The 22,723-nt window shown below is 43.0% G+C and overlaps 1 protein-coding gene across 7 annotated transcripts in view; it reads right to left on the reverse strand.

Annotated features, from left to right (window-relative positions):
• The window catches only part of APLP2 (amyloid beta precursor like protein 2), a 46,032-nt gene that overhangs the window by 17,621 nt on the left and 5,688 nt on the right, over positions 1–22,723 (reverse strand). For all 7 annotated transcript variants that reach the window (XM_027699229.1, XM_027699225.1, XM_027699227.1 and 4 more), the window contains exons 2-5: positions 6,503–6,676; positions 5,165–5,294; positions 1,989–2,101; positions 304–488 (exon numbers count right to left, since the gene is read on the reverse strand). In XM_027699229.1, the coding sequence (XP_027555030.1) occupies positions 304–488; positions 1,989–2,101; positions 5,165–5,294; positions 6,503–6,676 (602 nt within the window). The remainder of the gene's footprint in view (positions 1–303; positions 489–1,988; positions 2,102–5,164; positions 5,295–6,502; positions 6,677–22,723) is intronic.

The following is a 22,723-nucleotide window of genomic DNA, read 5'->3' on the forward strand; positions in this document are numbered from 1 at the left end:
AGTCCCTCTCCAGTTCTCTTGGAGCCCCTCTAGGCACTGGAAGGTGCTCTCAGGTCTCCCTGGAGCCTTCTCTTCTCCAGGCTGAGTGACCCCAACTCTCTCTGTCCAAGGATGAAGGGAGAGGGGGCTGTTGAGCTCCTCCAGTAATAAAAAAGTCATTTGTCCTCCTGCAAGGCTCCTTCAGGCTCAGGATACAATTCAGAAGCACAGAAATTCTCTCAAGCCTCAGCACAGGGGAGTTGCTGTGTGAAATATTCCCAAGCAGCCAGTGGTAACACCTACATCAGTAAGAAAGAACCCTACCTTTTGTAAAGGTCATAGTCTTCATCCTCCTCCTCCTCCTCCTCCTCCTCCTCTTCTTTGGACAGAGCCTCATCCACGACCTTAGTCTGAGGACAGCACACATATTCTGTCCCGTGGAACTGGTCCACCCCGCAGGGCAGCAGCATCCCATAACTGTGCAGGATCATCCCCTCTGTCAGACAGGCCTGAAAGGAGAGCCCAGCCAGGTCAGTTTAGCATCGTGCCCTTCCTTTGGATAAACCTCAAGTTTGCCTATCAGAGATCCCAAGAATGCGACCAATGGTTTAAATTTTACAGCAAAAACACAACAGCAACATATGACCTAAGAGTGAACATAAAAGGAAAGTGGATTTGAAACTTGTAGGGTAAAAAAATCCCCAGAAAATTCCCAGATTCAGAGCTTCCTGCCGTTAATGTATCACACCCTGGCCCCAACAAGTGCTGGTTTGTCAGCCTGGCAAACTTCAGGAGAAACAGCTAAACAGTTTGTGCCAACTCAAGGGAGAGAGCACTTGAAAGAACCAGAACGGGTGTTTGCTTTTCTGGGCTGGTCATTTCATTAAATGTTATCTATTAAACTTTACACTGGAGTAAGTGAATAATAGCTCAAATGGACCTTGTGTCAAGATTATTTTAACATGCTGTAGATGAAAATCAATCAGATAATTCAAGTAAAAAGTTAAATGCAAACTATGATCAGACATTATGTCTATACACCTCTCTTAAGTTAAGGAAATACTCAGCTTTGCCATACCCAGCAAAGAATGAAGTAAGAAAAGCTTTATTATGCACATCAGAACCCTTTTGTGCTTTGCTTTGTTACAGCAAGGATTTTAAATGAGCCAAATATTGCTGGAAAAGTTCTCCAACTACATTTAAAACAAATGATTTTTCAATTTGCTAGACATTAACAAGTTTATCCTCAATTAAAAGGCAATTCCTCTAGTACAGCTTTATTTAGAGAGGTTTTTGTTCACAGGATTTTAAAGAAATAGGAATTTTAACTGGAACATCCTTAACCTCATCTTTTCCAGCACCATCACAACTGATCGTTGTGCTGCTGCTTCTACAATTGCTGCTTCTACAAAATAGAAAACATGTACATTTTGTCATGATCCCGTTTTTACTACCCCAGCTTCAAATGGGTGTGCAGAACATTTGCAGCAGTTTAGCTAGTCAGATAAAAAAACAAAAAAAAACCCCAAAACCATGGGCTGGATTTATCCTGAGAAGATAATCCATCTCTTATGTAAAACCTCCACTAATCAGTCCCAACGAAACTCAGATTGCTCCCAGGCAAACCCTCCCAACCAAATCCCCAGCAGCAGCAGGTACATTAAAGCAAAATGTGCAAGAAAAACAGGAACTATGCTATGCCCACTGCAGCTCCCTGGAAAGAGGGATGAACCACTGCTTAAAGCAGCATCCCAGAGAGCTGATTTCAGTTCCTAGTTCCATGATGTGGATAAGCGACTTAGGACAGCTTTTCATGAGGGAACAATAACTCAGTGGCTCCACAGGTTTTTTGAGTCACCTGAGTACTTTTAAATGTTCATTTCCTTGCTGTTGCCTCAGTCCATTGACTGGAACATGGGAATAACAGCCCAGAGATAAACATTGCTATGCTCCAACACTGCAAGCATCCAAGTGCAGACTAAATATTGCTGCTCCAGCAGCTGCATTACCTCCTTTGCCACAGTGTGCCAGTGCTGGTGGCTCTCACACACATCCATCCGCTCCTTGTGGAAGAACCGGCACTTCTCGGGCACCAGCAGCACGTCGCTCACGAACTCACCCACTGAAAAACACCCAGTGCACACAGGTCACATCTGCCCAAAGCCACCATCAGAGCTCCCCCAGAGCACACGTCGTGCATGTGGCTTGAAGGGTTGGAATATTCGGAATATTCCTAATGGGAACAAGTCACATCAGTTCTGAAAATTATCTCTGAGAATCTACACAAAACCAGCCTGAATTTCCACGGTAAACCCAGGAATAGGGGCTGACTGCTGACCCTGAAGGCAAAGTTTACAGTGCAAGTTAATAAACAGTTGTTCAAGGAACCAAAAGAACTGACTGAAGAGATTTCACTCAAGTCTTTGAAAAGATTGTGTCTGCACACAGAAGTTTTCAAACCACTTAATCACCTATTTCTAAATGAGCTGCATCACATCAAAGCTCCTTCACACACTGGCTGCTGCTGAAACAACCTGGAAATTTTTATATGCCCTGAGTGTTATCTATGTTTTCAGTATCTCAGCAAGTCTTGTTTGGTTTTGTTTTGTTTTGTTTCCAGATGGTTTAATTCAGGATCAACTGCAGCACATTCCCTGCCTGGGACAGTCCTTAAATAACACACAGAGGGCTGGAAAAATAAAAACACGAGTTTTTATAAAAAAATAAGTAGAGCCCAAAAACCAGAGTACAACCTGAGTCAGCAAATACACTGTATTGCAACATTTAGAAAACCACAACCTCACCAGCACGAGGAAGCTCTGGCACAATCTTTGTGTCAAAACCAGACTTTTGCTTTTGAGGAAGATGGGAGAGAGAGAATCGGTCTGCTCTACAGACTCTGTATTAGTTGGACTTAAAAGCTATTTAGCCTAAACTTCCATCATCATTCAGTGTGGTACCAACACATGGAAAATAAGGATCAGAACTAAGTGAGCATCACTTCCTGTTCTTAGCCCAGAAGTCCCAGCGAACACTGGGATCCAAACCACGGTATTTTCTCCAAGTTGAGGTTTTTCTCTCTTTCTTGCCGATTTAAATGCCACATTCAATAATTTTAAAATAAGGGTGTGACTAGATACTCTAAGAAGATCAGGAAAAGATCTTCAACTGTTTCAAAGCAACATTCCCTGCACACATGACCAGCAGCTTTAGGAATCACTTGTTAAAACTGGAGAAAAGGTTTTTAAGTCAAAGACCTTTTCTCACAGTCCCCAGGGAGCACAATTCTTTGTTCAACCAATCTTCAACACTATCTTGTCAAAATATATTTTAAATATTCTGCACACCCAGCGTGTTTTGCAACCCCTCAGTATTGATACCAAAGGCTCATGGACACTTCTATAGAGAAGTTAAACAGAGTTTAGGGACAGATTATCTGATGACAATTGAAGATAATGGAATCAACTGGCCTTCATCATCCCTTTGCAGTTAGTTACATTTTAAACTAACAGAGATGGTATTTTCCCCATTTTCTTATCTCAAAACAGGCCAGTTAGAATTTTGAGTTAATAATCTTTTCTCCTTCCCTATCAGTTTAATAAGTTAAGTAAAAAAGGTTTAAATGCTCCTGATAAGAAAACTAAAACTGAGCAAACTTTAAAACCAAGAGATTGTGGTTCTGTGGACTGAAGGCAGAAGGTTTTGGGTTCTCCTTTTCACCTTTGAAATATAAAGGACCTTTCTCTGGTGAAGGGAAGCAGAGAGGGTTAAACATGGTATGTTTATATCCCACTCAAGATACAATGTGCATTAAGGTATCAAGGAAGACACAAGCAGGAATGGGAATGAAATCCCATAGTTCGACTATAATCACAGAGAAACACATGGTCCTTTTAAAACCAGCAATTTGTGGAGTGCTAAAGGAGAAGGTGCTTTATAGATGTGGACTCCTGACTTGCAGTTTGCATCTGAAAAGCAAAGCTGCCTCCCAGGCTGAGGTGTACAAGTCATGCACACTGGGAGAGACACAGTTCATGAAAAACCTGAACACATAGTTTAATGCTTATCAAATTTTAGGGCAGCATCACTACAATCAGCTTATTTTTCAGCTGGAGAATAGACTTGGGGGAGGATTATTTCTGAAAGAGATGACTCCTTATAAATCCAGGGATCTTGCTTTCATCCTTATTTCCATCAGTTCTCTGTATAATCAGCTGGGTTGGGTTGCTTCCCAAACCTGAATTTCCACATCTATAAAGACAAGCACCTTTCTGCCAGGATGTGTCCACATTAAATTTCATGTTTAATGAAATGCTTTATGATTGCATAGTGGAAGGTATGAAACACAGGACAAAGTACCCACATGGTTCTGCAGCTTTGCTGGTGTTCTCCTCTGTCAAATCACACGTTAACCCGAGATCTGGATATCAACTATGAAAACTGGTTCCTAACGAATGCTCCCAGCAATCAGACTCTCCCAAAACTTCTTATAGAACAAGTCTTTTCCAGCGGCTGATTGAAAAATACTCAGCCAGCTGGTACTAAGCTCAGTGCTGAGCACAGCCAGGGAGCAGTGCAGCACCAGAACCACACCTGGAGCAGGGGGCACAAGGTAAACCAGTCACACCCACTGCCTGACTCCAGTGGGTGGGGACATTCTGCAAAGCACCATGAAGTCCATCACAGTTTATCTCCTACTCTTTCACAGTTCAAAGTGGGGACATGGGATACAGCTGCAAGAAGCAAGGCCTCTTTGAAACTGCAAAGTTTAAATATAGTCATTGAAATAGAATAGAGATCTCTTGCCAAGACCACAGCAGGAAGCCTGAGCACACTGAGCATTTAAGTCTCCAAGGCAACAAAATATTAAAGCTCCACAAAAATAGGATCAGAGTATTAAAGCCCAGTGTCTTTGTGATACTCAGATACAATAGCCTTCAGGTTTTTATGGCAGTTGCAGAGAGAATGGGAATTTCTTTCTCATGCCAGGCACCATTATCCCACCACAGCTGTTATCAAGCTGTCGATCTGCTCCAGAAAGGCAGAGTTCCATCTTATGGAAAGAAAAACATGGAAGTCGGATGTGGAAATGGCAACCTGATATGAGAGAACCCTTAGGATCTGAGTTGTTCCTGGGAGGAATTGCTTGCTCCTCCCACAGAATGCACAGCCCCCCGGCACTCACCCAGGCACTTGTAGGGCACCACGATGTGAGTGTGGTCCTTGCACTGCTTCTTCCCACGCTTGCACCAGCTGTCGATGCTCACAGGCTGGTTGGCTTCCACCACGTTGGTGATCTGCAGGTCTGGGTACATCTGTTAACAGCACACACACAGAGGTTTCTCTCCAGAAAGACACACAATGTGCAAAGCAGCTCCTACCAGGAGCGGTGAGGCTGATTCTCTACATAGAAACAAGCTCAAGTTTGCACACGGACACACACACTCTCCTCTAGATCAAAATTAGGACAGCTGAAGACATAAAAAAGCTCCCAGCTGTCTGTCACACAGGGCTTGAGAAAGGAAATATGTCATCACTTCTGTGAGGCAGGAGAAAGCCAGGTCAGGGGCAAGAACCCTCACTGGCACTAAGCTGAGGGGTCTGGCTTTGCAGGCAGTAGAGGAGTATTTGTGTTTGGAGGAGATTTATCTGTTCCATTCTTTCTGCTGCAGTACAAAATCCTCTGGAAGAGGGCAACCCCAACAAATAGGGTTTAGTAGCATCTTCAGACTCTCTCATCTCTTGTCAAGCCAACATGCACCCACCTCCTCAGGTTTCCTCATGCCTGCTCCATTTATGATGTATTCATTTGATCCTTATGTCCTGCTTGAGTTCTCAAGTCCAGACACTGACTTATATTTAGGCTTCTACTACGTAAACCAAATGCAGCCCCAGTTACATCAGCCTTGTAAAACAGTTTTAAAAGTTTTCCAGTCCAGACATGGTGCATTCTGTCCATTTCTTATTAAAAAAAACCCTACATTCCTTGTGGTATTTTACGAGCCTGACACCTCAGAGGAGCAATTAAAGACACTTATCAAGGCCAATACATTACAGCATATCTGGAGCACAGTGAAAGTAGACTATATCTTTTGCAATAATGTATAAAGAGCTTAAAATACTGCCAACATTTAAACGAAAATTTTCTTTCTAATATTCTGGCTGATATGAACATGTCACTGAGACAGGTGTCAGGTTCCATTTGGTACAACACAGAGCAGATACTGGTTAACCTGCTCAGAGGCAGAACACTTGGGTAAGGCCCTGCAAACACAGACAAGGACACTTCTGACTTACAGACCAAGGACCTTTTTATGGCAGCATAAGCTGATCTAAGTCAGAGGTAGCTCCTAAATCCTACTGCTGTGTCCTCCCTGGGCAGTAACTCAGCAAAACAGCCAAGGGAATTGAGCTGGGCAACAGCAATCCTGTCTCCTGCAGGGTTAGTTTACCACTGACCAGCTAAATTGGAATCCAATTCCTTCGCAGCAGTGAAGAGCCAGGATCACACAGAAAAACTCACCTCCTGGCAGTACTGCAGAATCTCTTCCTTCCTTCCAAAGCAGCTCTTGGTTCCAGAAGTGTCAGGTTCCCATTTCCCAGTCTGGATGTTCACATGCATATTTAGCTTCCCACAGAACATGGCAATTTGAGGCTCTGCCACTGCAAACCCTGTCCCAGCATTGGCTGCGAGGGCCTGTGAACACAAAGGAAAACAAAACACGTTGATTGCATTGTCTGATGAAAGGCAGAACTCCAGGAACCAGAAACCCTCTGGCATCATCTCAGACAGCTCCTGCTTAATCCAGAGTATCGGCAGTCTCGCAAACTATTTTGTAACAACATTCCTTAAGATGCTGAGCCCACTCCTAGTGCTTGTTTTCCCAAACTCTATTTTCATTATTGAACTAGCAGCTTACCTAAACCAAGATTAATTCACATTTAAAGGCTGGGCCCACAAAGGGTAAAACTGATGTCTGAAAAACCTTACAACTAACTAATACTAACAACTTTTGGTAGAAACACCTCTGTGTTACACATAAGCTACTACTAACTGGGTCCCACTGCAAGAATTCTGCCCAGAGTTTCAAGTCATGTGTTTCTCCCAATATCATCAAATATTTGGGATAGAAACACCTAAGATTCTTGCTCAAACACACAAGTAAAGATGATTTCTGCTGAATCAGAAAAACAACTGCAGCAACCAGCTTTTCAAAGCCTCTTGTGTCCCATTCAGTGCATTCCCATGGGAGCTGTGTATTCTGTGCACTTCCCAGCCTGCACCGGCAGACAAAACCCAACAGCCCCAGCCCACATTCGGGTCAAAATGCAGACTGATCAATGAAAACAAGGTCAGGGCTCCTTTCTGAAATCTTGCTGGCTAACCAAAAGAGGAAAAAGAGGAGTAAATTAAATTGCAGGCTTGTTTTTTTTCTGAGGAGACCGAGCGGATGCAGGAGCTGAACATGCTCTCCCTAAATAACTACTAGATGTTGTAAAAGAGAAGGAAGAGGCATGAGGCAAAAACCGGATGAACTCCTAAATCAAAAGCTTCAACTATTCCAGCCCAGAAACAGCAATGCACAGAGGCTGCAGGGCAGTGCTGCCCCTAAGCTGCTTTCTTCCCTGGCAGGCAGCACAACACTAGTCCTGCTTTCATATTTAACTTTTATGCATTCAAAAATGCATAAATTACCGTGGGCACTGTTCACTCCCTACTGCCTGCAGACCCCCATCATCTCATACCAATATGTGTATGCTTAAAGCAAATAAAGGACCAAAGGGTAGAATTCAACTGCCAATGTGCAGCTCCTAGTTACTGGATATTAGGGAAAAGAATAACTCCATTATAATTAGCTCATTTCTCCCCCCCTCCCCTTATCTCACTGCCTGGAGATAAGACATTTCAACACTCAGAGAGTCAAGGATTGTTTAGTGCTGAACACACCACCAGTGCTCGGGTGGGAAAATGAACTTGAGGCACAAAAGCATAAATTCATGTCTTACCTGCAGAAAAATGACCCCTTGAGTTTTAAGAACTATTTGACTGCACATCCTTTAAGAGAAACAGTCTTATAGAGTAGTTTCTACTTACTCTGACCCTTCCAACCAAGAGATGCTCATGAAAGTATGTTTTAGCACAGACCACAAAGTAATGAAATACTGAACTATAAATAACAGATACTGGCATCAATGTCCCATAGCAAAATGCTGCCAAATTGACATATATTTTCAAATTTAGTGTGAGTACATTTGTTGTACTCTCTGTCCCAAGGAAAAGACAACAGTTATGTACTTCAGATGCAGGAGGAGTTCTGGATTACACTGAGGCTGGGGAACTTGGTTCCTTCAGAAATCAAACCACTTAATAAATTTCTTACAAGTGCAGACTCTTGCATCACCTTCCCTCCGGGTGTATCATTTCAGAAGAAAGAGGGAAATGTAGAATGATCCTTCCTAACTCTCTAAACACACACAAACTTTGTACGAGGCCCTTTTTATCCCCCTCCAAACAAACACCACTTCGGTATCAACAACCACTTTCCAGAGAGCACAAGACTTGACATGTTAAAGGAAACAATCCACAAGACAGTTTTATGACAACACTCCAACCACATGCAAGATCCAACCTTGGAAAAGAACCAAAAGAAATGCAAGATCAAGTACACAGGAAGCATTAACCCTTGAAAGAATAAAGGGCATCAAAAGAGAATAAAATGTACATGCTATGGCTGGAGATTGCTGGCACTGCTGATGCCTGAAAACTGTTTTCATCAAGGCAAACTTAACAAGTCTGCAGCAAAACAAGGGAACTGCTGGAGCAGGAGAGGTGTAGAAACATCCATAAGTAATCCATTCACCACAGCCCCTGCCTGAGCAAAGCTCCTGTTCAAACACATACCAAGCTCCTGAAATCATGCCCACTCCCTATTTACATGCTGCTGGAGCCCGTGTTTATTTTTGCCGTCTCTCCTGACACCTCTGCTCCCTGCAAAGGTACCATTCCCCTCCCTGGATTGCTCACATACTTTGCATATCAGCCGAATGCTGTTGCCGTAGCTACCAGAACATGCTAAGCCCCAATTCCCAGCTGAACAAACGACACTAATTACTTGCTTGATTTCATCACTTTTAATCAAACGGCAGAAATCTTCTCCCGGATTGCGCTGCTGGGTGAATTAATGAACTTTGAGATACACGAGTTGATTCTTTAACCCCATGACCCGCAGGGTAAGATCTTTGAGCGATGGGCTTCAATTTTTCCTCCACTGGCAATCCCCTTCAGCCCTCAATCACATCAATTATTTAATTTAGTATTTTAATCTGTAGTGAGAGAATATAGCACCACAAACTTCATCTGCACCCGTGGAGGCCACACCTTTAACACGGACATTTAAATAGGGAGGAAAGTCACCTACAAGAGTTTTCGGGACAAAGTAATTTTCTGTTGCTTCCCACAACTGAGGTATCAAACCTAGAAGTGGATCCCTTGGACTACATTCAAACATCACTTTGCAAAAGGAGGGCTGGGAAACATGTAAACCAGCACGAAGCTTGGGATAAAGCCATGTCCTCAGCTAAGCTCTTTAGTATTTCAGAGAATTCACCCATTCCACATTGCAGAGGGATGAACAACAGACAGCACATTTTTCTCGGGGAATTTCCCAGCCATAAATGGAAGCAGCTGCTTCTTGTAGTGCTGGGTAGCAACGATTCAATCCCTTAAATAAGCAGCCTGACAGCTCAGGAGGGGCAACACACACATGATGGAGGAGAGTTCATCCAGTTGTGTACGTTCTCGGTGAACATTATTTTAGTAGCTATTATCCTATTAATACACATCCATAACATGAGAGCAAGACAAATGATATTTTGGGAAAGACTGTTCCATAAACCATTACTTTCCTCAATGGCACTTGCATTTACAAGATGTTTCATGATAAACTGGGCTCTGCCTTTTGTATAATTCTGTAACCCAGTTTGCCTTTCAAGACCAAAAACACAAACACATAAATCTCAAGCCAGTTAATGTCAGTTAAATTCCTCACCCTGTCATGCAGTGCCTGATTTACAGTCCTGAAACACTGGAATTCAAACCTCTAAATCTTCTTTTTCTCTGATGGAAGTGTCTGCCCCAGTATTCCAGTTTTTATTTACTACTCACCTCTTCAGCTTGTGACAGTGGGTTGGCTCCATGTGCTAAAAAGTGTCAGGGCAGTTCTTCCTGCAAGTATCCCCCATCCCAAAGGAGGGATGCAAGTAAAATAAGGAATTTATTTAGTAAAATAAGGAATATTTCACATCTGCCCCTCAAAAATGCTATTGCAGTTCTGGTTTATAAAGACTTAAACATGAAAACCATGATCTTTGCCTTTTATTTCCAGGATCTGTTAAACCTCACGACAACACATATTATTTCACATGCTGTCCATCCAGCTCCCTATGGAATGCTGCTACTCAGGAAAGCCTTCCAGCATGCTACTGGGGACTGGAGGATTGAAGGGTGATAGGACTGTTTCTCTTGTGAAGAGGAGCTGATTATTTTATTTCACAGAAATGAGTTCCTGAGAGCTTTCCTTAATAGCACCAAGGTATCTGCAAAATGTCATATTTAACTGAATTCTGCATTTTCAGTGAGGTCAAACACGACCATAACCTTGTCCATCCGATTAGATTAGCCAGAATGAGCCTTTATTCCAGCAAAAACAGAGTGGATGGGATTTTAGGCCAAGAAGGATGAAGAGCCTGCTAAGGAGAACTCCTTCTGTCCATACTTTCCATCAGACTTCCTCTGCAGCAACACATGAGCAGCTCTCCAGATAAAACCACAGAAGATTAAGCTGTTTTAAGACTGAAACTCCAGCTTCCAGAATTTATAAGCTGCTGAAGAAAGCTCTCATGGAGAATTGCACTGACTTGGTGGCCAGAGAACAGATTAATTACTGCTTGGGGCATTCTCATGCACAGCCTGTTGCAGGACTCTCCGCAGGTTGGATCACATTTCCTGCTCCCAAGAGTTACATGTATTCCACAACTATTTGCTGCTACACTGACAAAAAATGTCAGGCAGTACTTGAGAAGATGATTTGTGCTGTTTGTTTTTAATTAAGTTAAGCCCCCCCCAAGCAATACTGCTTATTAAATCAGGGTGCACATGAACCACAACCTGAGGCACTTCAGAACAGGCTGTTCAGCATAGTCCTTATCCAGATACATCATGCTGCCCACCTTCTCTTAATTCAAGAAAGAAAGAAGCTTTTCTGGATTTTTTTTTTTTAAATTGCATTTCCTATTCCATCTGGAGCAACACTGTAACTCTCCCTATGTCAGTGCAATACCCACAGATACGGAGGATATAAATTGAACTCTTTCAAAATCACTGAGGAATTCCAACAGCTCCTTTGATACAAAAATGAGCTTTGTTACCTTACCAGCCTTCCTATGAGCACAGCCCTTGACAGCTGCTGCTTTTAAACATGTGAGTATTCCAACTTTCTGCACTTTCTGGCTGAAAAGTTGGTGTGGACATTTGTGCAAGGACATGCTGATAATGCCAGGGTCGGGGGTTGATCCCTGTATGGGCCATTCACTTAAGAATTGATCCCTGTGGGTCCCTTACAACTCAGAACATCCTGTGATAAACCCAACTGCTTCAAAGCCTAACTGCACACTCCACTGTCTCCAGAGCTGATGTCCATGGGCACTTTTCCTTCCATAAGGAGAGGCCAGCCCTTTACAAAATCAAAACCAAAATGAAGAGCTGCTGCAGTCACAGCACCGAAGCCTTTGGAAGCAGAACAGCTGGCCTGGCACTGCAGAGCTGAGCCTTCCCAGGTCACAACGTGCCACAGAGCCTTTAAACCAAATGTTCCTTGCCATGAACCTCACCTGGGAATTAATTCCAGTACTCAGGAAACCAACACTTCAGTTAAAAAGTGAGGGAAGTTGACAGAGGGACTTCACGCACGACTTCTGCACAGAATACTTAAAATTCCCCTGGATTTGTAACTTCTAAACACGGGCAGAGCTCTCAATTCCTGCTTCAAATGGTGCTCCATGCTTTGTTTTCCTTAGCTTCTCTTCCTGATTTTATTCAGCAGATAGGTGGCTTGAACCCAGGAAAGCTAATGAATGCCTGACACAGCAGGCAGTAAATCTACAGCCCAGCAGCTCATCCTAGCTTTATTGCTTTATTTTTTTTTAAATTGCTGATAATTACAATAATGCACATGGGCAGGGGTCCAAGACAGGAAGAATTATTGTCTGCAGGCAGATCTGGTGTGAGCTGATAATACCAGCCTGTGTTTGCTTTTGAATTTAAATGGCAGAAATCTCAGTAAAGCAGTCTTTGACTTGCTTTAACTTGCTGGAAGGGGTGGAGTTCTCATCTGCTTGTCCTTTATTGACTTTTGTGGCAGAGGATTCTGCACCAGCAGAGAACTGGGAGCCAAGGCAGGAGCTGCAGTAACTCGGGTGCAGTTTATATTTAGATGCCTCTGTTTATGGCTGACAGGCAGCTCTGAGCACTCGGAAGTTCAGTGACAATAATCCACGTCCTTCCATATGTGCCGACAGCAATCCCAGGATTACGAAGCCCTGCTGCAGCCCGAAGCATTCCTTACTGCTTTGCACATTCCTCTGCCTTCCTAAGAGCAAAGGCGACATTTCCCAGTCCCTGACTTGGAATTTGTAATTAGGAGGTCTCAGATTATTTCCCCCTCCTCCTCTAGTTTATCACGCTCCATAAGCCTGGCCTACCCGAGTTACTAGGCACATAATCTGCCTGCCAGACCTTTGCACTGGGAATGGCACATTCCATAGGGAATGGCACACTGCAGGCAGTGCTGCTGCAGTGCTGATCACATCCAGTAAAGCCACGACTCAGCACTGCCTCAGCTTCCTGAAGCTGCTTGTGTAACATGGTTCCCTTTGGCATCTTCTTTTCTATCCCTGGAGAGACAAAATTCATAACAACTGGGTTGGAACATTCCCTGAACAAATGTTACTGTACCCAGAACTGTGTCCTTTAAAAAAAGATTAATTGCTGGGCCTCAAGCTTTCAAAAGTACAACTTGGGTGTAATGGCTGGGAGTGGGCCAGTTTAACACTAACCCAGCCTAAAAGCAGGGCAAGAGAAGAGGAAGGCACAATTATTACACCACTACTAATCCTCACACAGGGCACAGTTGGGTCCAAATAGGTTCAATCAGTTGGGCCACCTTCCACACATCACAAGGATATCAGGGACAATTTCCAAGCTGTGTCAGATGGACCCACTCACAGCCACTTCCTTCCCTTTGCAGCAGAACATGGCCATGGTCTATTTAAAGTTCCCTTTTTACAGCATGACCCTAAGTCCTACCTCCACACAGAGCCAGGCCTATTTATCACTGGGCTAAACTGAGGCATAAAGTCAAGTGACTTGCCTAAGGTCATCCAGCAGCAGGCTCAGCTTGGATTAATCCTCAGCTCCTCCAATCTGTGCCATCACTGTCTTGCACAGCAAGACTAATTACTGCTTTTCCACATTAATTATTTGGGCATCTGAAGCACAGAGACCCAAGATGTCCTGTTAGCCAGTCAGCAAGTAAAAACTTCAGCGCAAGTTCATGTTTTCACAGTAAAATTGTATGAAAAAATGGCCACAGGGCAAGCAGAAGGGAGATCCAAACCCAAACCTAAGGACACCAGCTATGGCTTAATAGTGTTTCATACTTAGGGTAAAGTTTAACGCTCAGATCTAACTTTCATTACTGAGCTGACTGATAAGAACCATCACTGTTGATAGCACTGAGGCATCTCTGACAGCAGCACATGTGGAGGAGTGCTGAGAGATGCTATTTTATAAGTAATTTCTCCATGGTTCAATAGAGAATTTGTGCCATCTTAAGGCACTTGAGCTACAGAAGAGTTAGGGAATATAATCACTAGTTACCAGGATACAGATTCCATAATACACAGGAAAGTACTTTTAGAAAATCTTTCATCACTTCAAAGTAATTTGTTCAAGGCAAAAATAACTTCTGGACTAAAACTCATCACAACTCCCACACCCATACAACCTCCCCACTGGCTTTCGCAGAGGACAAAACTGGCTGAGGGGAGACTGAGAGAATGACTTATCCACATCAGGCAGGCAAAAAACAACCCCCCTACTACTGCCTCAAAGTGAGTTAGCATTTCAGGAGGGAAGAAACCAAAACCCTCCCTGAAAACAGCTGAACACTGGTTTTACAAATCTTGTGAAGCTGCACAAAAGAGCCACTGCAGGAACCTGTGGTTCCTCGCTCTACCCACGTGTCTGACCACTCGCTGACTCCAGATAAAAAGGCTGCACAGATTGTGTTTTTATCTAACACAACCAAAAAGCAAAGCAGGAAACTGAGGGGTGTTTTTTAACAGAGAATTTCAAGTGGCAAGAAAAAATACCTGGGAAAAAAATGCAAGATAAAGGAAGGATAACAAGCAGGAATGCAGTTTGCAATGCAGTGTGGGTTTGGTTAAAGTGTCCCTCCCTTTATAGATGTTGTTCAGCATCACAGATTGGTTATTTATGTGCAATTGTTTTGGAACATAGATGATAAAACTTGCTTGGGATTTTAAAGTCCTGCAATTAGGCTACACACAACTTTCCTCCAGCTCACAGGAACGATTCACCAGGCCTTGCTCTGACTGCACTGGAGCTCTGCAGGTCTTGCTGATTGCTTTCCACCCCTAAATTCACAATCTTCTGGAAAAAAAAAAAAAACCAAAATCCAACCCAAATGAACTGGTTATTCTGTCCTCCAAACAATTCAGATGAAACTTCAAATCTGGACAAGGAAACCATGAGGTTTTTAAGTCCTGGCTTTCCAAAGAATGTTAATGACCATCTTTTGAACATGGGAAACCCACAGCTAAAAAATACAGGGCTGCTTTCGTCCTTGTGCTGCTCCCTGGGCTCTGCCAAGGGGATCCTGATCCAGACCAAAATTAACGATTTACCAAAAAATGATGGAACAGCCTTGCCATTTTCAGTGTAAAAATTGAGGATACCTTTATACTTCAAACTTTTTAAGTTCAGCCAAAAGCACAGGTTACTTCTGTAAATTACAGTCAGCAGTTAGTACCTGTTACTGAGGATGGGTAACTTAACTCTAGCTCTTAGTAAATCTACTTAGGAAATAATGGAAATTAAGATTTTAAACCAAAACCATCTCCCCACACAGCTTCCCACACACCTCCTCCTGTTAGTTATTCTGAGAAGTGCTCATGGCCTGTTATGAAGCATCTTTGCATGACTGTTCACATACATACCAGAATCTTTTAAGAACCTTCAATGTCTAGGGGTGCAGAAATCAGTGCTTTAAAATACTCCTATAGTGATGCTATAAGTTTCTTCAGCTACAGTAAATTATATCTTTTTCCTTAAATAGAAAACTTGAACACAAACACTGCCCCAAGAAAGTTTAGTTTTCAGTCAGCTGCTCATTAGGAAAAAGTTCCTACCACTTACAGCTAAAAAGATAAATACAAGAGAATTAACTATGCAAAACCATCTCAAATTCTCACCAAAACACCATCTCTCATTTTCATGACTGCTGCTATTTCTGATCCCAGTAAACAGCAATAAAACTGGAGAAAGGCTGCCAGCTTCTTTCTACTAATGCTAGCAGCAAACTAAAGGTGAGGGAGAAACTCCTAAGTAAGGGCAGAATGAAGAATGCCAAGCACTACCTTATTTAAGTAGGAAAGAGGCTGAAATGTGGGAAGATGGCTTGGAGGAACACTTCTTACTTCCAAGGGTCTGATGGCAAAAGCTTGACTTGTTTATTTTTAAGCTTATCACCCACAGCCAAACACCTCTGAGAAAGATCATGGGACTATCAGCAGAATTCAGGCTCAAATCTCACAACTTCCTTCCTTCTTCCAAAGCAGAGGATGAGAGGTGGACTCCCATCTATCCCCTGGAGCTCCAACACCTGGACTGAGCAGTCTGACATAAGAGATGACAAATGACAAAGAGCCTTCTGAACCCCCAAAGTTCTGTCAGCAGCAGGGTCACACAAAGTAAAGGACGTCAGAAATGGTTTAATGGATTTCCATTTTTTCCCTCTTTAAAAGCAATCCTGAGTAATTTAGTAGCATTTTATTTCTGAAGCATTAATTTATCAGCTGGGGTTTAACAGTCACAGCACCACAGCACAGTTAGGCTTGAACACTGGAACTCTAATGGATGTATTAACCAGTTCCTTTAAGGGAAGTAACAGAGCTCTGCTTAGAACAGCTGCTTAATGCTATTAGAAAATTAAGTGGTAATTTATAGAACAGACTCAAGCTGGCTGGGTTGAGATCCCCTTTACTAATTGCTGATCCAGAAAGTAAAACAAGCCCAACAGAAGCAAGCCTCGAACCTCCAATATTTCAGGACTGCAGAACATTTAACTGGCTTTGGATGTTGAACACCTGAATTTCTTGTGCTGAATTTTATAGCTCTTCACTCTACTGAGCTGTATAAGATTACACATGGAAATAAAACAAAACAGGAGAGGTGATTTTTATCTTTGGTAAAATGAGATTTTAACTTGTCAACAATTTCTCCCAGGTTTCAGTGGGAAGAATGAACTCTAGGTACACTGACACCCATTATTTCTTTGAGGTTTCCTTAAGCATTTTCTGGAAGGTAAGGTAGGAAAAATTCAAGGTAAGGTAGAGAACACAGTGCTTTTCTTTCTGCTTATTTGAACTACAATTGACCAAAAGATTAGCGGTAGAACTTACACACTGCAGCTGCATCTACCTGATGGTCGAGCACTTGACCAGCTTTAAGGAATGTGACACTTCACTAAGGGCTCTGTAGCACAAAACCATCAGGTGCTGAAAGCTTTATTACCAAGGTGGAAGCAAAAACTGCCTGTTCTGCAACAGCGAGGGAAATTGCTCTTTGAAAAAGAGCAGGGGAACAGTTTTAGACAATCTAGTTATGACTTATAGAGCCACTATACCCCAGATCTTCCATCATCTCAACTGAAATTCTTCTTCCAGGTCTATGAAAGGTACTACTTTTAAAATTTTTTTTAGACCCTTTGCCCAGGCTGTCCATCATAGCAGCTTGAGGGCTTTTTTGGTATAAAGACTGAGTATTCTCCAGCTGGAGGAACTGTAGAGAAAACCTTCCAGATGTGTTATTTCCAATACAAGGATTCCAAACAACTCTTTATTTTCCTGTTTGGAAAAGTCCATCAGACAGGGGAGGATGTTTTTCTGCCTGCTCAGATGCTCTTGTCCAACGTGAGACACACTTGAATGAAAAAGAAAGAAATGGTCAGCCTTCCAACAAAGCTCTGCTTTCCCTGACCCTCCAAGCAGACACACAGCAATGGAAATGCTGACTTCACATGCAAATCCCATCACTGGGACAGTGGTTAGAGGGCAGATTGATCTGAGTATTGATGCAATCAGTCACTCACCATTTTCCTAGCCATGGGCTCAGTCGTTTCAATAGCGCTTTCCCAAAGTCAAAGGATGAAAATGTTGCATAAAGTTCTAACCCCGGGGACTGGTGGTTTTATGTTTCACTGGTTGACTTCAGGCATGGCCCACTGAGGGTTTTTTTTAATTCAGGAACACGGCTGTGCACACATCTCAGCTGCAAATATTAACTCTGTCAGGATCTGGCAAGCCCCAGCTGTGGATGAGCCCTATGGAATCTATTCAGATGTCTCCCATCATAACACATCAGCACCCCCGAAAGCTGTGCTGAAATTACAGCCTGATGATGCAACAGCACAAGAGAGCCAGAAACATACCTCACTCTCATATCCTTACTTTGGACATTTTACAACAAAAATAAATCACTGAGAGCCCAAACGAGCTCCTTACCAGACTATGCCTCAATTATGCTGGAGGCTGCCTCTCCCTGCACAATTCCCAGGGAATTACTGGGACCAGTACTACCTGGATTTGTGTTATGAGGCTGGGAACATTCTGAGAATATCTCACTGAGAGTTTCTGTATCTGATTGTAGCACCTGTTTGAGGAGGAAAACAGGTCAGGCAAACAGCACGAAATGGATTCATGGCTGTCAAGGCTCTGTGGCAACTCTAAAGCCTGGACAACAAAGAGAAAGGGAGCAAATTCAGTCATAAAATTACATTAGAAGTTGTCTGTATTTTCATAATTATACCTGTCAATTAAGGGATGTGAGAGGAAGGAAGAGTAAGAAGAGTTCTCTGCTTTGAGTTGTTCAAGTTAATTCACTACAGAAAGTATTGTAACAAATAGTGCCAAGCACATGATTTTAAGTTGCAGAGGGGACCAACTATCCATTCAAACACAGGAGAGAGAAATGAAAGCATGAAAGTATCTGCAGACAGGAGGCCAAGAGTTTCTATATGCAAACTAAGCCCCAGTTTCATCTTTCTGTGATACAAGCATTTGAAATCTGGCTCGAGTTAAAGATGTTCCCATCCTGATGCACTCCAGCAGATTGTACCACTCCAGCACGTTCAGCCTGTCTGCATCTTTAGTTTGTACTTTATATGACATGTGGTGTATTCTGCAGTTTAATGACTATTTTCCCAAATCTTCGTTCGTGAAGCCCAGCCATGAATGACTATTTTAATCCTCTTCATCAGTGAAGAATGCCATCCTGTAGATATAGTCTGTGAGATGGGTGCTGCTCAGAGATGGAGCTGAAGAGCCACTCCGAAGCGCAGAACTCATTCCAAGGCAAATATTACAAAACAAAAAACCTCTGTTTTGCTCAATTTGGAGTATTTAAAGCTCCATCCGCTGTTATGGCCTGAGAAGCAGCTTAGAGCAGGACAGCAGCATCCTCTTAAAAACAATAAATGAATAACTCTAAATGACAAAGCATCTCAAAGTCAACATGAGGGGAAGAGCTGCTCAAAGTTTAGCACATTAAACCCATCTTAGACACTTAATGTTGCTGCCAGCTGTGGCTCTATGTTTGTCATGCCCTCAGTTATAAGATCAAAATCCATGTAAGAATCATAGCCTATTAAATAAAATAACAGAAAATTATGAGTAATGCTATCAGCCACTTACATAATGGGGAATAACGATGCAACTTTTTGCAAAAATCTTCAAATGAAGCCCAAAACAAATTGAAAACAAGGACAGCAAAGCAAATGAAGTAATGTCATCTTTGCTTTTGCTTGGAGCAAAAGGCCATGTAGGGTCTTGGAAAACAGTGCTCCTCATGTCTCTGCTACAGCACAGATGAAATTTGTGGGTGTCTCCATAATATACTTGTCTGGAGCACCCAGTTTAACTGTTTGCATGAGCACAAAGTACGACAGTGGCCATTTCAGACCAGCAATGCTCCTGAAATCCATCAGCATCTCTTACAAAGGGACTACAATGCTGCATTCTGCTGGGGCCCTGCAGTGAAAGGAGGCATTAACATGCTGTAGATGCTCTGGGCAAAGCCTTCCATACGGTTATACTTTAAAAAGTATTCTCCTCATCACACTAATTCCCATGTGAAGCCACTTGCAAAAGCTTGCTCAGTATAATTGAGCGCAACAAATACACCCAAACCTTGGAATTTCAGCCTCAACTTCAAAATGCCTTTTGTCTGTGCTGCAGATTTTCCATCTAAGCAAATTTGAAAGATTTCCTGCTGTTTAACAGTCCTGCTCTTCTAGTTCACCTTCCTAGGAGCCAGGATGCTGAGGGAAGGGTGGGCAGGGAGAGAAGGCAAAAGGATGTCGAGGTGATCAGCTGATGGACGTTTATTTGTGTCTTTTAACCTGAAGATGAAAGGATTTAAAATGAAGGATTAATTAAAAGCACTATGGATAAAACACAGCACTATGGATTCAAATGCAGATAACAGATTTCAGCTCTTGTGATTAGTGAGTTGTTATTCACAAACTCTAATACACCTTGTACATCCATACCATGAAAATATTAATAAAAACGAAATCATAAGCACGTAGCCAGAAGGAGAGAGACTGAAGCAAGTGCCAAGCTGTGATCCAGCCCTCAAAGCCAGCTGTGGATAACAGGAATACAGCAATGCAAACCCTTCCACTGCATCCAGCCCGTGCTCTGTCAGGCCATTCATTTCTGCCTCTGGGATTGGGAAATTGCTTCCGAGAAAGCGGCTGTGCCCTAAACACAACATCCACATACTGACTGGCTTTGTTGCAGGGCAAGTATTGATGCAATTTGAACAAGACAGCATTTATCAGAAGTGACAGGGGCAGGAACACTGTTTTTTTCCCTGTTTTTAAAGCCTCCAGTGAGTCTCCTGTTGTGACACAATGCTCTATCCCAAGCCCAAGCTTCACACACCCACAGGAGCACCATAGCTTCATGTCATGACCCCATCGAGTCTGGCTCTTGCCCTGGTAAGCCACAGCATCACATCCATTCGTGTCCAAAGGCTGAGCTCTAAAACACCAATACCCTGCAAACACAAAATCCCAATTTTTTGGCCAGCTACCAAGGGAAAAACCTCCTCCACTGCCTGACATTTCCAGTGCTGAGGCTCCACTGAAAGCCTCTGGAAGTGAAGCGGTTATTGAAACCCTGCAACTCCAACTACTTAGAGGCACTTAAATCTTCCTCCCAGTCCAAACCAGCCGTGAGCATTCTGCTCCATTCAGGAGTAATAACTGCCTTCCACTGCCCCCTCCCCAGTTCCTCAGCCTCCCTTTTCCTGGCAGGCAGCACATTTCAGGCCACACTCAAGCACTGCCCTATTTCAGAATTCCTCTCTGACCCAGTCTGGTAACGCAGGCTCCGTGCTCTGTTGGATCCTGACACCATTTCACTCTTCAGGGTTTCCAAAGGCATTTGTGATCTCGCAGCAACACGACACAAGCATCAAACTCAATTCCTTCAGTGAGGGCTTTGATAAATAATGCAGGGGAAGCCTCCCGTCCAAACGCCGATACACTCCCTGGGAACTCCCACCACAGGTTTGAATCAACATTTTGCATTTAATCTTTTGAGAGGAATACTCAGCAGATTAAAGCAAATCTGCCCCTCTCTATTTCAGGCCACAATTACTGTAAGACGACCAGCGACCAACGTCAACCAGAGCTTGGTATTAGTGAATTATCCTAATTCATGCAGATTCCTCAAAGACCAGTTTTGGCAAGTTACTAGTCCTGATATGATTGGGAGAAGATTAAACCCCAGTAAAAAACCCTACTAAATTTAGACCTGGCAATGTGTCATGCCAAATCCAGAACCATAAAGAGAATTTGGTGACAGGAGGGTACCATAGTGTAAGCAGAGAGCAGCTTCTGTTGTAAATATGGAATCCAAATCCGCTTGGAATCTAACAGGAGTGCATAATATTTATTGTAACAGATGGTATTGCTAAGATTTTTCTTTTTGTTGCTGTCATTTCACACTATGCAATGACATCATAACTAGTGGGATTCATCAACTCAAAATCCAAAAGGAAAGGGACAAAGCTTTTGGCAGGGAGCTGGAGCTAAAAATAACATAAGAGCCTTTAAAGAAAAGCCCAAAGATTAAAAATGCAAATGTTTGGCTTTTGATTTAAGCATTTCAGTTCTGAAATCAGCATAGGGTAACTCCTGGAAAATACCAAGTAGTTTACTAAACCTCTGTTTCATCTCTGCAACATCATCATTGTCAGATGATTTTTGAGCTCTCCTCACTGGCTGCTTTTAGAGCTTTGAGGCGGCAGGTTAAAGAACCCAGGTACAACATCTGCATGAGAAAATGCAAGTCCCTGCTACAGTAGAGAGTTAACAGAATAATAAAACTCACTCTAATGGAAGAACTGAAGAAACCCAATTCCCTGACCCACATCTCAGAACATCTGACAGTTGAAAACATATCCTAAGCAGAAAATGTTGGAGGGAAAGAGACCTGAATGAGTAAGAGAACTTTCAGGGTTAAACACTGCTTTAATTTAAACATGAAGCCATCAGTAAGGCAACGATAATTAGTTACTCTTAAATGGAAACTTTGCTGAGTATCAACCCACAGTCACAGCCAAGTGGAAGCAAGGCCCCAGCCAGCCCTGTGTGCCTGTGCGTGTCTGCCTGTCCCTGTCCTTGACCTGGATCAAAGTACACTTTGCTCTGCTGTAATTTTGTTAGAGAGAAGCTTACTGTATGAAATTACTTAAATGCATCCCTGTCATGGAGCCAGGGCCTGGGATCCGAGTGCTGAGGCATGTTTATCATCCCCTGCACCTCGGCACGACACCACGGATCCGTCACACTGCCAGGAGGGGAACCAGAACACCACGATGGATGACTCGGGGCCTCACCACAAGCAGGAAAGAAGGGGCACCTCCCACCTTCTGTGGGTTTTGTTGACGCTTTTTGGGCAGGCAATTTTAATGGCTCGCAATTTTAATGCCCTTCATGCCTGGTGGCTTGACAAACTTGAGCTCAAAGTCATGATTTCATAATGATTTTCCGTTAGTCTCAAAGCACAGCGAAGCCATCCAAGCCAAACTATTATTGATTTGTCTCCTCCATAAGCTTCTCTGAAGCTCACACACTGCATGGAATAACAACTTCAGACCCTGCTTCATCACTGAAGGCCTTGTCTAGCCACAGCAACCTGCCACACTGCTCCCCTGCGCAGGAAATCCTGTACTTGAAATAATGCTGAAACTTTCAAAGGTTCAGAAGAGGAATCCCCTGGAAAAGCCTGTGCAAAGAAGATTAGACTCTGTAGGCAGACACTGATCTGCAGGTTGAGAGCTAAGAATTCCCCCAAACCACTGCTCAAAATGCAC

The sequence above is a fragment of the Neopelma chrysocephalum genome, unplaced genomic scaffold, assembly GCF_003984885.1.
Source record: "Neopelma chrysocephalum unplaced genomic scaffold, ASM398488v2 Primary Assembly neopelma1_138, whole genome shotgun sequence".
Lineage (NCBI taxonomy): Eukaryota > Metazoa > Chordata > Aves > Passeriformes > Pipridae > Neopelma > Neopelma chrysocephalum.